The 12,485-nt window shown below is 27.9% G+C and overlaps 2 protein-coding genes across 2 annotated transcripts in view; one reads left to right on the forward strand and one right to left on the reverse strand.

Annotated features, from left to right (window-relative positions):
• The window catches only part of Mob2 (MOB kinase activator 2), a 13,620-nt gene extending 4,677 nt beyond the window's left edge, over positions 1–8,943 (forward strand). Inside the window, exons 4-5 of the mRNA XM_014435948.2 lie at positions 2,907–3,031; positions 4,660–8,943. Coding sequence (XP_014291434.1) covers positions 2,907–3,031; positions 4,660–4,985 — 451 coding nt within the window. The 3' untranslated portion in view covers positions 4,986–8,943. The remainder of the gene's footprint in view (positions 1–2,906; positions 3,032–4,659) is intronic.
• Positions 8,944–10,521: 1,578 nt separating this feature from the next.
• LOC106690513 (type 2 phosphatidylinositol 4,5-bisphosphate 4-phosphatase) overlaps positions 10,522–12,485 on the reverse strand; it is a 7,171-nt gene continuing 5,207 nt past the window's right edge. Inside the window, exons 4-5 of the mRNA XM_014435953.2 lie at positions 11,998–12,143; positions 10,522–11,323 (exon numbers count right to left, since the gene is read on the reverse strand). Coding sequence (XP_014291439.1) covers positions 11,238–11,323; positions 11,998–12,143 — 232 coding nt within the window. The 3' untranslated portion in view covers positions 10,522–11,237. The remainder of the gene's footprint in view (positions 11,324–11,997; positions 12,144–12,485) is intronic.

Here is a 12,485-nt window from a genome sequence, read left to right on the forward strand (position 1 = left end):
AAAAAAAAAAAAAAAAAGATAGAAAAAGAACGAACATGGAAGAAGAAATATGGAAAACACAAAAAGAAATATGTGCACAGAGTTTCTGACTATAATGATTGAATTTAGACTTCACTGATAGACTGGTAAAAGAAAAAAAAATATGTTAGATCAACTAAGTTTTTGTTTATTTGCTTATTCCCTGGCCATTCTCTTATATTAATCTGTGGTCAGCGAATAACATTCCATAATAAAAACTATATTTAAAAAAAAAGTTATGTTATTTCAATAATCTTTCAAACAATTTTGGCATATTTATCTTTACGTTTTTCATTCATCTTACAGCATTTATTTCATTTATTAGGTTATCTATATGAAGTACTAATTACAAGATATAAAATTAATACAAACAAAATTGCAGTTGTTTATTTATTTTTAATAGTAATTAATATAATTAGAACTTTTTGTTTCTTGAAGAGGAGGAGGGGTGACTTATCGATTTAATAATCATTCATTGGGCTTTCAAAGTTGCTATTAAATAATAAATCCCCATTTTCTCCAAGATCATACATTTCTAATTAACTATTAGTTTGGCAGAACTCTTCAGTGTAGGTATTAGTACGAGGGTGGTTTGAAAAGTTCTCAGAATCACCGCTAGATGTTAGTGCTAGAGCAACGAGGTTCCCGCACAATAATCACACATCCTTCGTGAGTGAACACGTGGCATGAGTGGTAGTGACGACTCTTTGTTGTAGTGATTAAGTACTGTGTAAAGAAAGGTATGAAAACAGGAAATTCATGCAGACTTTCATAACACTCTGCTGCTTCACATTCAACTGTTGCCTAGTGGACCAGCGAGTTTAACTTTGGTCGGTAGAGCATAGATGATGATCCGCGTTGTGGACGGCCAAAAAGTGGTACAATTCCAGAATTTATCACAAAAGTGCATTAAAAGGTCATGGAGGATCAGTGACTGAAAGTGTGTGAGATTCCTGAAGGTGTAGGGATGTCATCTGAATGAGTATATCACATTTTAACGGAAGAACTGACAACCGAATTGGAGAGGTATTTTGCAGCCCTGGAGGAATCTCAATTTTGAGATGGGATCAAGGTGTTGGAACATCACTGGACCAAATGCATTAGTCTACAGGGAGACTATGTTAAAAAATAAAAACAGTTCCACCGAGCTAAGATACTTCTTTCTAGTACATTCCGAGAACTTTTCAAACCACCCTCGTACATATTAAGCTTTGAAGGTTCCTATTTAATATAGTATTTATGACCATGCATGCACTTTTGGGTTTATTGTTAAACAATTTATCGCTACTTCAAGTTTTCTTTAGTACGGGGATTTTTTTTAATGTTTTCGAGGGTCCAGATTCTGATGTTTTAATTAGATTTTTGATCATGCATGCGCATTTCGATTTATTGTTACTTTTGGAGTTTTCACTGGGTTCAAAAATTATTCGATTTTACTGACTTTATAAATGATTTTTAAAATAACTTTTTACAGTCTGCATTAATCCATCAAAGCATTGTTTATAGCATTTCCAAGTCAATTGAAACCCTTTCTAATTCATTTGAAACTTTTTCTATTTCATGTGAAAAATTTTCCATATCAATTGTAACAAAACCAGACTTGAATTAATTAATTAATAAAAATTATATTTTATAATTAAAAAACAATTATATTAATTTCAATAATAACTTTTCAAACAATTTTGGCATATCTACCTGACATTTATTTTAAGTTATTAATATTGACATTTTCTCTGAGATCAAGAATTAATAATTAATTATTAATTTTGCAGAATTCTTCAATATAGGTATTCTTAATTGGTTCTTAGAGAATCCTATTTACTACAGTATTTATAACTATGCATGCGCATTTCGATGATAATTCGTCCTGCGCATGCTAATCAATCAAAAAGGTATTTAAAAATAAAATAAAAAGCTTTAGAACCTATGAATACCTAATAAACTATCCATAAAGTAATCAAAAACTGAAAAGTGCATGTGTGATCAGTTTATACAATTCAAGAATGAGAATCAGGATCCTTGAAAAACTAAAAAGGGATTCCCAAAATTTGGTCCTGAAGCTTTTTTTTATTTTTAAATACCTTTTTGATTGATTGGCATGCACATTTCGATGATAATTCGTTATACGCATGCCAATCAATCAAATCATCATGCACATGACGAATTATCATTGAAATGCGTATGTGTAGTTATAAATACCATTGTAAAAAGGATTCTCTAAAACCTAACTAAGACCTACTACTGAAGAATTCTGCCAAATTAATAATTAATTATTAATGCTTAATCTCAGAGAAAATGTCGATATTAATAACTTGAAATAAATGTCTGGTGAATATGCCAAAATTATTTAAAAAGTTATTGAAATTATTATATTTTTTTTTAATGATAAAATATAATTTTTATTAATTAATTCAAGTCTTTTTTTACAACTGAAATGGAAAATTTTTTACTTGAAATAGGAAAAGATACTACTGAAATGGAAGGTTACATTTGAACTGGAGAAGGTTTCAATTGACTTGAAAATGCTATAAACAATGCTTTAATGGATAAATGCAGACTGTAAAAATTTATTTTTGAAGTCAGTAACTCTTATAATCAGCTTTATGAAGAGTTTAATTATGATTAAGTTGCAACTGTTATATATCTTTAATAGATTCTGCCTCCCTCCCCCCCCCATTTTATTTGATTATATTTAAACTTATTTCTTTATTACTAATCTTTATATAATTAACGTCCATTTTTATATATCTTCTTAAAAAGTATATACAATGTATTGGTGATAAGCTTGTAGTTTACAGAATAATTATTGGCCAGGTTGAATATTATATTTTATCAACAGATATTGATATTGAATAAATTATTATGACAGCTTAAATATTAATTTTCAGAACTTACCTCTGGTTTGATGAAAAAGGCAAGAAGACAAGAGTTGCTGCTCCACAATACATCGACTATGTTATGACTTTTACTCAAAAAACTATTACTGATGAAACAATATTTCCTACAAAATATGGTAACTATAGTACTTCATTTGTTTTATAATTATCATTGTACGATGTTAATCAAAAAATCAATATTAATTAATTCATAAATGATTATGCAAGAACCGATTTTAGTTGTGAAAGAAAGGTTTGAACATTAACATTAAAATTACTTAGTGAATAATTAAAATTAAAATTAAAATACAGAATTATGAATCAAGAAGATCTTTAGAAGTTTCTCTTAAACATTTTTTAAATTCTTGTGTTGGACAGCTTGATTTCTGGTCTCAAATTGTGGCTAATGGAAAATAGATATTGGAACATAACGTTTCATTTGAAGAAAACCTCTTGTTAAGGTTGAAAAGAGTTACAATGGTGTAAAAATTTTAAATACACATTAAAATATTAAAGCAAAACCAATAAACACGTAATGAAACTGAAGTATAATTTACTTGATAAAGAGTAAATCTGGGAGGACAGTCGACAGGATGATGGATTAAAAGAGGAAATAAAATTTTCCAAATAGTGGGTAAGGAAGAAGGGGTAGTCATAGTAGAAGAAAATTAAGTTAGTTTGAGATATGTCTGGTTGTTAACAGCAATACAGTCTTTGTTTACTTTATGTGTCTTACAACGGTAAGTGCTATATAAAAGTTCAATATATTTAAAAAGAAAGATCTCCAAGGAAAATAATTTATTTATCAACTATGTATGTATTATGGAAAATCATTTACCAAAATTAATATTGTCTAAATGGCAGACAAAAAGGAGTAAGAATAATTCTTTCTTCAAATTACGAAGAGACACACAGGCACTGGGCAGGAGGGAAGGCGATATAACTTAGTTCGGTTTGTGGAGTTGTATTAGCTATCAAGTCCTTTTTTTCATGTAATTTCTAGCATAGAAAGCACACTATTATCCGATAAAGGTTTCGGCTTCTTATAAAATCCCACGTATCAAGCTGTGTTGTAACACCCACCCTCCAGCCCAGTGCTCAGGTGTCTATTTGTAATTTGAAGAAAAAATAAATTCTCGCTCCTTTTCGTACATACAGCATTTGAACAATATTATTTTTGGTTAAAGATTTTCCATTATTTATAACTAAGTTATTTTCCTTGGAGATCTTCGATTTTTATTATATTTAACAGTTAAGTAGCTCGTACTCTTTTTGAACAACCCAGTGTAAGGAAAAAAAATGTTTTTATTTTTTTAAATGTTACTGTTATTTCTGAGACACTAAATTAGTTACAGATCTTGGAGCAGTAGCTCTAGAATAAATTTTCTTTGTCTTTAGCTTAACTAGAAAAACCTTTAAGTATTTTAGTTTAGTAGTCTGTCTGAATAAGTAGGTTTGTTGTACCAGTTGGTGGACAAGTAGCCATCACAGTTCTTTATGTTAAGGATGTCGAGTAAAGGGAGGGAAGAGTTAGAATGTATATGTCTGTATTCAGTTAGGTAACACTAATATCAGCTAAAATTAATATGTTAAAGGAAGTCTAAGGTGAATTTGTTTTCCTGTATCATGATTTTTCATATTTAGCCCACAGTTACTTTCCTCTTACAAATTTAGTATACTTTAAATTTATACCCTTTTTGTGTTATGTTTCTATTGCAACTATTAAAACCTCAGCTTGTATTTTTATATTTTTTTCTTTCCACAGCAAACGAATTTCCATCTTCATTTGAGTCAATTGTTCGAAAGATTCTCCGTCTTCTCTTTCATGTTGTGGCCCATCTTTATCATACTCATTTTCGTGAAGTTGTCCTCCTAAACCTACATGCTCATCTCAACTGCCTCTTCGCTCATTTGATTCTATTTGATGAGCGATTTTCTCTCATAGATCCAGCAGAGACAGTTGTTTTATCAGATCTTGTTCAAGCTTTGAAAATACTTGGGCCAGATTCAACTACTGCAACAACACAAAAGGATTCTTCAGATCCAGAAGAACCTCCACCTCAGCAAGGAACTTCTTCGATCGGTCAATAGCTAGGCTGTGAAACTGTTAAATTATTTATTGTTCTGTATAAATATAAAGGTCTCATGAGTATTGCACCAACTGAGACGGTTACTTTATCTTTTGATCATCTTTGCCGTCATTTTTATCACACTCTGCACTTTTATCTATCAATATAATGTTTATTCATCTTATAGAATTTTAAATATTACTAGATGCATATTTATATGACAAAATATGTAAGTATTTTTTTAGAATGTTTCAGTATATATAAATATATATATTATACAAAAATTTTAAAAATACATAACCACCCAAAAAAATAATAATAATAATAATAGACACATCTTCTAAAATCTAGTATTAAGTAAATGGCGTTAGTTTTTACTATGAAATGATGTGTTCATATTTTAATTATGATTGGAATTATCCTAGATGTTATATTAATTATGTGAGTGCTTCATGAAACATTTTAAAATTATTTTTATTCCATAATAATTGAATTCAATTGCAGTTCCAGCAAGGTTTTTCTTTTTAAAAAAAGTTTTTGAACTATGAATACAAATCTATGGCCAGAGGAAGTGAGTTGGTTAGTCAAAAAATGATCCTGATGAATTTTATATTTTGTCATCTTCTAAACCTTCTGCCTACTTAGAATTAGAGATTTGGCAGTTTGATTATTGTAACTGAACTAATTCTTGTTAATGATCCTTCTATTGATTTTTTTTATTATTAAAAATAACTTTTTTGTAGAGGAAACAAAAAATCCCAAACCTTATGGTTTTTAAGACAAAAAAAAAAATGAATAAATTTATAAAATGTAATGTTAAATTTAAGTTAACTTATCTTCATTATTTAAAAAAAAAAGTTTTACTTCTTTCTTAGCTGTTCTTATTTTATCTGCTGAAGTCTTCCATTAAAGTTCCATAGCGCCAGACTGGGAATGTGAATGTTTATGTTGATCTCTCGGTGTTACCATTTGGTTGTTGACTCACCCAGAAAGGAATTGAACCTACTGTGTTCTGAACCACCCATTCTGGTATCCCTACATACTCGGCTATCACATTCACTGTTTTATTGTGCTTTATAAGGGACCTACATATTTTTTAAAAACCCTACTCCTTCGTTGACCCTTAGATTCAGCTGCCCGCCTCTACTTTGAAGAAGGCTTGTGAGATGATCAATGATCACAAAGCATATAGCCCATGTGGACCATTTAACTACTTATTCCCTTCCCTGTGACCATAGAAATAAGAGATGGATTTAAAACTACTTTTCTTTTCTTCCGCTTTAAAATCAGACTTTAAAACAAAAATAAATTTCAGAAAATTAAAACATCTTTCAAAGATTTTACTCAAATTTAAAAATTAAGAATAATGTATATTTCAAATTAAAAATATATATATATTTTGTAATATTTATTGGTAGTGAAGATTTAACCAGGCTGTCATATGTATTATAGCATGTTATTCATTCAGTACTTTGCAAAACGTTTAGAACTATTTTTGCTATATGATAAAAAGAAAAGTTATAAATATTATCTATCACGGTTTATTCTTAAAAACAATCAAATATCATCAAAGTGTTTAAAAACCATCTCCCGTTTATTTCTGTTTTATGTATTTTTTCTAGTGAAAATTTGCACATTTTCAAAATAATATTTCAAACCTTCATTATGAAAAAAAATGCCTTATCACTGTAGTGATTAACCAGACGATTTTACAATTTGCTGTTTTTGAAGTGCAATTATATAAACTTTTATAAATAAATCGAGAAAATTAAATTAAGGAACACTTGGAATACTGAGCTATGTTTAAGTGTTATCAATTAAATGGATAAGCAAATCTTTTTTACAATATGAAAATCATTTTAAAAATACTAATAATTTTGACCAAATATTATTGGCCTTATTTTACTTAAAACTAAATAGATGATTAGAATTACGATAGTGGATACTTTTAAAAAAATGTTTGTATATCCTAGAAAGATGAGAGTTTGTAATTCTTATTTAATTTATGAATTATTTTGTTAGGCTAGAAGTGAGTTTGACTTGTACATTATTTCATTTATTTATTATTCAAGATTAATATTGAAAACTTCTATATTGAGCATCATTTCATCTAAAAATATTTCTACAGATGTGGTATGTCTCTTATGGTGCAATAACAGAAGTAGACCTAAATTTCTTTATATTCATGAAAGAGCTTTTAATTTTTAATTTATATCTTCATTTCGAATAGCTATTTTAGTTACTGCCTCGTGTTTAGTACTACCTTACTTGTGAATAGCTTGTAGGGCATTAAGTAGCGCTTCAATTCTAAAAAATAAAATAAAATCGATCCTGTCCCTCAAGTTGATTGTTGAACAATTGTATGTATTATTGTAATTAAAAAAAAAAGGTTGTTAAAGTGTATAGTTTTATAGTAGATCAGGGCAAATTAATATTTCTAAGTCATAGCATAGTCCATTAAAAATATTTTTCTTGCAAGGCTACAATAAAATTATTCCCTGAGACATTAAGTGTAGATGTGAATTTTTTCAAGTTTTTATTTCAATTTTCATTGTCTATATTTTTGAAATTCGCTATCGTTGTTTATTAATATATTTCTTGTTGCATTATTTAACTACATTTCTTGTCCAGGGCAATGGACATCCATGTTGTAAATGTACTTAATAATTGGGCTTAACGTAAGCTGTTGTTGATTATTTGTTAGTGAATAATAGTATATGTAAACAATGTATATAGTGTATAGAGACTGAAATAGGCTTCATAGAGTGAGATTTATGACAGGTTACTTTTATTTAAAGTCGGTGTCAGAGTTTAGTTTGCCTTCAGGTTCAAAATACCAAAGAAAGCTTACATATTAAAAAATAAGTTTAATACTTATAAAATAAATAAATATGAAGGTATTTGATTAAAAATTTGAATATTATTGACAATAATATCTTGAAATTTTTTTTAGTTTTATTTTAAAAATTCTAAATTTTTGGCAACCTGAACTTTGATAATGGACAGGAGCCAGTGCATACTAATGTATCATAGGATGGTGCACAAAAGTTCCTCCCTAGTTATCTAAAGACAGCGTCCTCTTTTGAGTTCATTTTTGACTCCACAGAGCACTTGTGATGTGACATTGTGATTTGTTAGGTGTTCTATTTTGCTTGACAGTTTTCTTTTTTCGTTTTGTTTTTATTATCTATTTTTAGGCATTAGTTTTGCTTATTTACTGAGAAAAATAATGGAAAGTTAAATTATCGACTGCACTACAAATCATAATTATTTAAACTTTCCTTGTTTTTATTTTTTGTAAATAATTAGTTTCTTGCCATTTTATCTTTTCACATTAGTTAACAATTGAGGTTGGTGTTCCTTCGAATTATTTATTAATTTAATATGTATACTAGGTATGTGAAATCATTTAATTCTTTTCCATTTGTCGTCAACATATATGTGTGTGTAAAAAGACAAGATGTGAATTGAGTAATAAAAAATATATCTTCCACAGAGAAATATATTTGTATATTTTTGGTTCCTAATCTGTGTGAGGTAATTCTGAAATAACTTTTTGAACGAATTTTTTTTTTTATCTTATAAATCTTCGAATTAATTCCATTCTATCATACCCAATTTTAATCATTAATTTGTATTGGAGAATTTCATGAAAGTTTACGTGGCTACGTTCTTAAATAAGAGTTCTTTGGTTTTAATCCCCTCTCCTCATTACTTTTTGTTTCAATGTATGTAAAGTTTTGTAGAATTGTATAGTTTATTCATTTCAGTTTAATTGTTGGCTAAATTAAATTCTAAGTAATAACACTGTATATATAAATAAGAAATAATTTTGCTAGTTTTAAACACTGAAACATGTCACTTCCACTTAGGTAAAATAATAGACTGCAAAAGAAATAAAATGAGTTAAAAAAAAAAAGCTATATCCTTAATTTTATGTATAGAGAATACTGGAAATAAATTATATTCATGAGTTACAATCTGTTTAATTATTTATTTTCATTACTTCCCTGATTAAATCCTCCTCTTTTGTTAAATTTAACAAATTCCTTTTACTTTTATTTTTAGATGATTTATGACATTTAAATAATTAAATTCTTAGGAAAACATTTTATAATCCAGGAAAGAGTGGTATTAAAGAAGTTCATCACATGAAGAGAATAACAATTGGATAAAACATTAGAAGCACTTAATGTGTATACTAAAATGAATGTAGGATCCTGCTTTTGGGTGGTATAAAGTTTCCAAGAGAACCAGTATCCAGGTAGGGATAACTAAAGATTCACACAGGTTCAATTTTCCAGGAGGCTCCATTGTTGCTGGTAAAATAGAACACTCATGTTCATGCATCTTTCTCCACACACACTGGTAATTAAAAAGTTGCTCTTGATTTTCCAGTTATAATTTTGTCATGCTACAGTTGTCATTATAATTTTATAATTTTATTATTTATAATTTTGTCATGCTCAGTTGTCACTGGGTGCTTGGAACAACAGCGGACAACTTTCAACAGACTAGACTTTTTATTCACCGAGACACAAAAGTTGTCAGTGTGACAAAGTGTCCCAGCCTTAATGGGAGGTGTAAATTTATAGTGAAGATTGTCCTCGAGAATGGTTAGGTCGGCCAAAATGTTGCACATTTAAAATATTAATGAATAGTGTTCAAGACTTAAATTGATACAATTTATTTTATTTAAACAACAAAACCAGTCTCAAAGAAGTGAATAAGATCATATATAAAATAAAGGCTGATTTTCATCCATCCAATTCCACTAATCAAACCCAGTAAAAAGTGACAAAAAGCTTATTAGTACAGATAATAGCCATTTTTAAAGGAGTTGATGTAAATTTATGTAGAAATACTTTAAAATGCATATATATATAAAAGGAATATATGATTTATTATAGGGGAAAATAAGTAGCCTATGGAAGAGTGCTGGCATCTTAAATTGAATAAAACCAGTCTGAAATATGGCTTAGCATCCCAATTTTTTTTTCTGATAGAAAATAATCAAGCTATTTCAGATTAAGAACTGTGGTTAAGTAAAAAATGAGTAACTGACAATATAAATCGGATCATACAGTCAGAACAGTTTAAACCACCCTGTATTCCAGGAATACTATAAGGTATTGCGCACTTTCTTCTTAGACTCTCTTCAATGTCAGTTGTGGAGTTGATGATTTCTTATATAAATAGATATTCATTTATGATTTATTATAATAAATAGAAGTTAATTACTTTGCTATATCGTTTTTTGCCCTTTATTTTAGCTATAAACTAGCCTAAAATCTATATTTCCTTATCAAACTCAGTTACATCCTCTGTATTTTTATGATTAACAGAATAAAAAAAAGATGGAAAGGTCATTAAAAAGTTGTGAATAATTCATGCTGGAAATTATTTATAAGCCAACCACATAAACAGAAAAACCATAATTTTTTTTACAATAAAATGGTTTGATCATTCCAGAAAAAGGATATAACTATTTCTGAAACAAAATAACTTATTATTCATGCAAGGAAAATAGTGAATAAAGATAAACATTAATAATAAAATAATTCAGGAAATATTTTATTTATTATCAGGAAACAACAATTCCTCTTATATAAATGTTGAATACTGTGGAAAAATTAATGATTCCAATATAACTACTTTATTGATAATATTTGTAATCATTTACAAGATGAATATATGCAAAAACAAAAAGAATAAGTATAAATTTGTTAACCTAACCTACCTATATAGACATCGAGTTTTGACTTAAAACGGCTTGATTTAAAAGCTTTATGAATTTCAAAAAAGCGTTATTTATTAAAGCATTAATATGGCCAAAAATACAAAATAAGATATACACCAAATGAAGTTATAGCAAATAGAATATCTTACAAACAACTACTGTTCACTAAAAAATTAAAATAAAAAATTTATATTCATAACATCTTTCTGATATATACTCTTTCAGTCCTTAAGAACATTTGCCACAGTACAGTAAAAGTGCTGGGCACCTCAAAAAGATCCCGGTTATTTACATAGTATTCCATTTTTCCCCAATTCTTTTCAGTTCATTTATAACAATAAAATATGCATTTATTATTTTCAAAACATTTAACATACATATATATGTATATATATATACTCCTATATACTATGATGATATAAATATATCTGAATAAACAATAAAACAATGGTTAAATATATGCGTGTGAAAATTTGTGGAAAATATAAGGGACCTTTATGCTTCAAATTAAACATGCATCACAGAGTTTTCTATTTAAACAGGTCCTTCAATTTCACTCACTTTCATTGTACAATAGTAAATACATCTAAGGAGTGCAAAGAGACCAAATAGGAATATACCTAAAACAAAAGAAAAAAACTAAATTAATAAATTATCATTTGAAAACGTGTTAATTAATTCTTTTATAATTTTCAGTGCACAGAACGATTTCAAATTCATGCATAGTGAATACTTTACTAAATAGTTACTCACACAGCAGGTATCTGTAAATGACAGAGCATTGATTAGGAAACATTTACTCAATACACTGGAATGAATTATTTCAATATTTCATCAATGAATTATTGATGTTGAATGAACAATAAACTCAGACAAAAATAACTTTCTATAAAGAAATACCACTCATAATTAAAATTAAACCTGATTTTTTTTTTTACTATCATTTTGGACAACATTAAATATTGCGCACTTGTTTGTTTGTTTTTTCCAAATACAAAAGAATAGTTGGACTGATTGTGTTGCTAAAAATATTTTTACCCATTTGAATTAAGGAAATTTGATAGTAATTATAATCATAATAGATGTGTGTTTTGATACAAACATTTCTTTAGACCTTTGTACTACTAAAGTTTCTCATATTTGTTCTTGTACAATTTTTTTTTTTTTTTTTTTTAAGGTACGTAACAGCCCCATAAAATAATTTTTAAAGAGAACATAGGCACAATGCAAGAGATTTTTAGAAATTATTTTTTAATTTAAATTAAACTAACTACTTAAATTTGAGAATACTTACATATATAAATAAAAAAATAGCCACCATTCAAAGTTGCAAAATGATATGTTCCAAGTGTAACTCCAGTTCCAATTATAAATAATATTATGGATATTGTTAGAAACAGTTTTCCCCTCCAACGAGCAAAGCTTGGTCCAACAGATGAACTAGTAACAAAAACAAATATATATATTTATACACACATACTTATATAAATACTGAAATAAAATACAGAGTTTAACAACAACTACAATATTGGATGAAATTTTTAAAACCTAGTATATTATAATATTTTGATAAATTAACTGGCATATCAAGACAATGCCGATTAGCCAGTTTCATTTCTACAACTTATTGATTTTAGTTACTGGGCACTAATTTACTTTAGTGAAAAAAAAAAAATTGAATATTAAATGAACCGCAATGAACAGAAAAGAACCAAGCAACATAGAAACTGAATTAAAAGTTACATACAAAAACTCACAAATTAGTTCAAGAGTAACGCGATA

The sequence above is a fragment of the Halyomorpha halys genome, unplaced genomic scaffold, assembly GCF_000696795.3.
Source record: "Halyomorpha halys isolate HHAL.00 unplaced genomic scaffold, Hhal_1.1 Scaffold1749.1, whole genome shotgun sequence".
Classification (NCBI taxonomy): domain Eukaryota; kingdom Metazoa; phylum Arthropoda; class Insecta; order Hemiptera; family Pentatomidae; genus Halyomorpha; species Halyomorpha halys.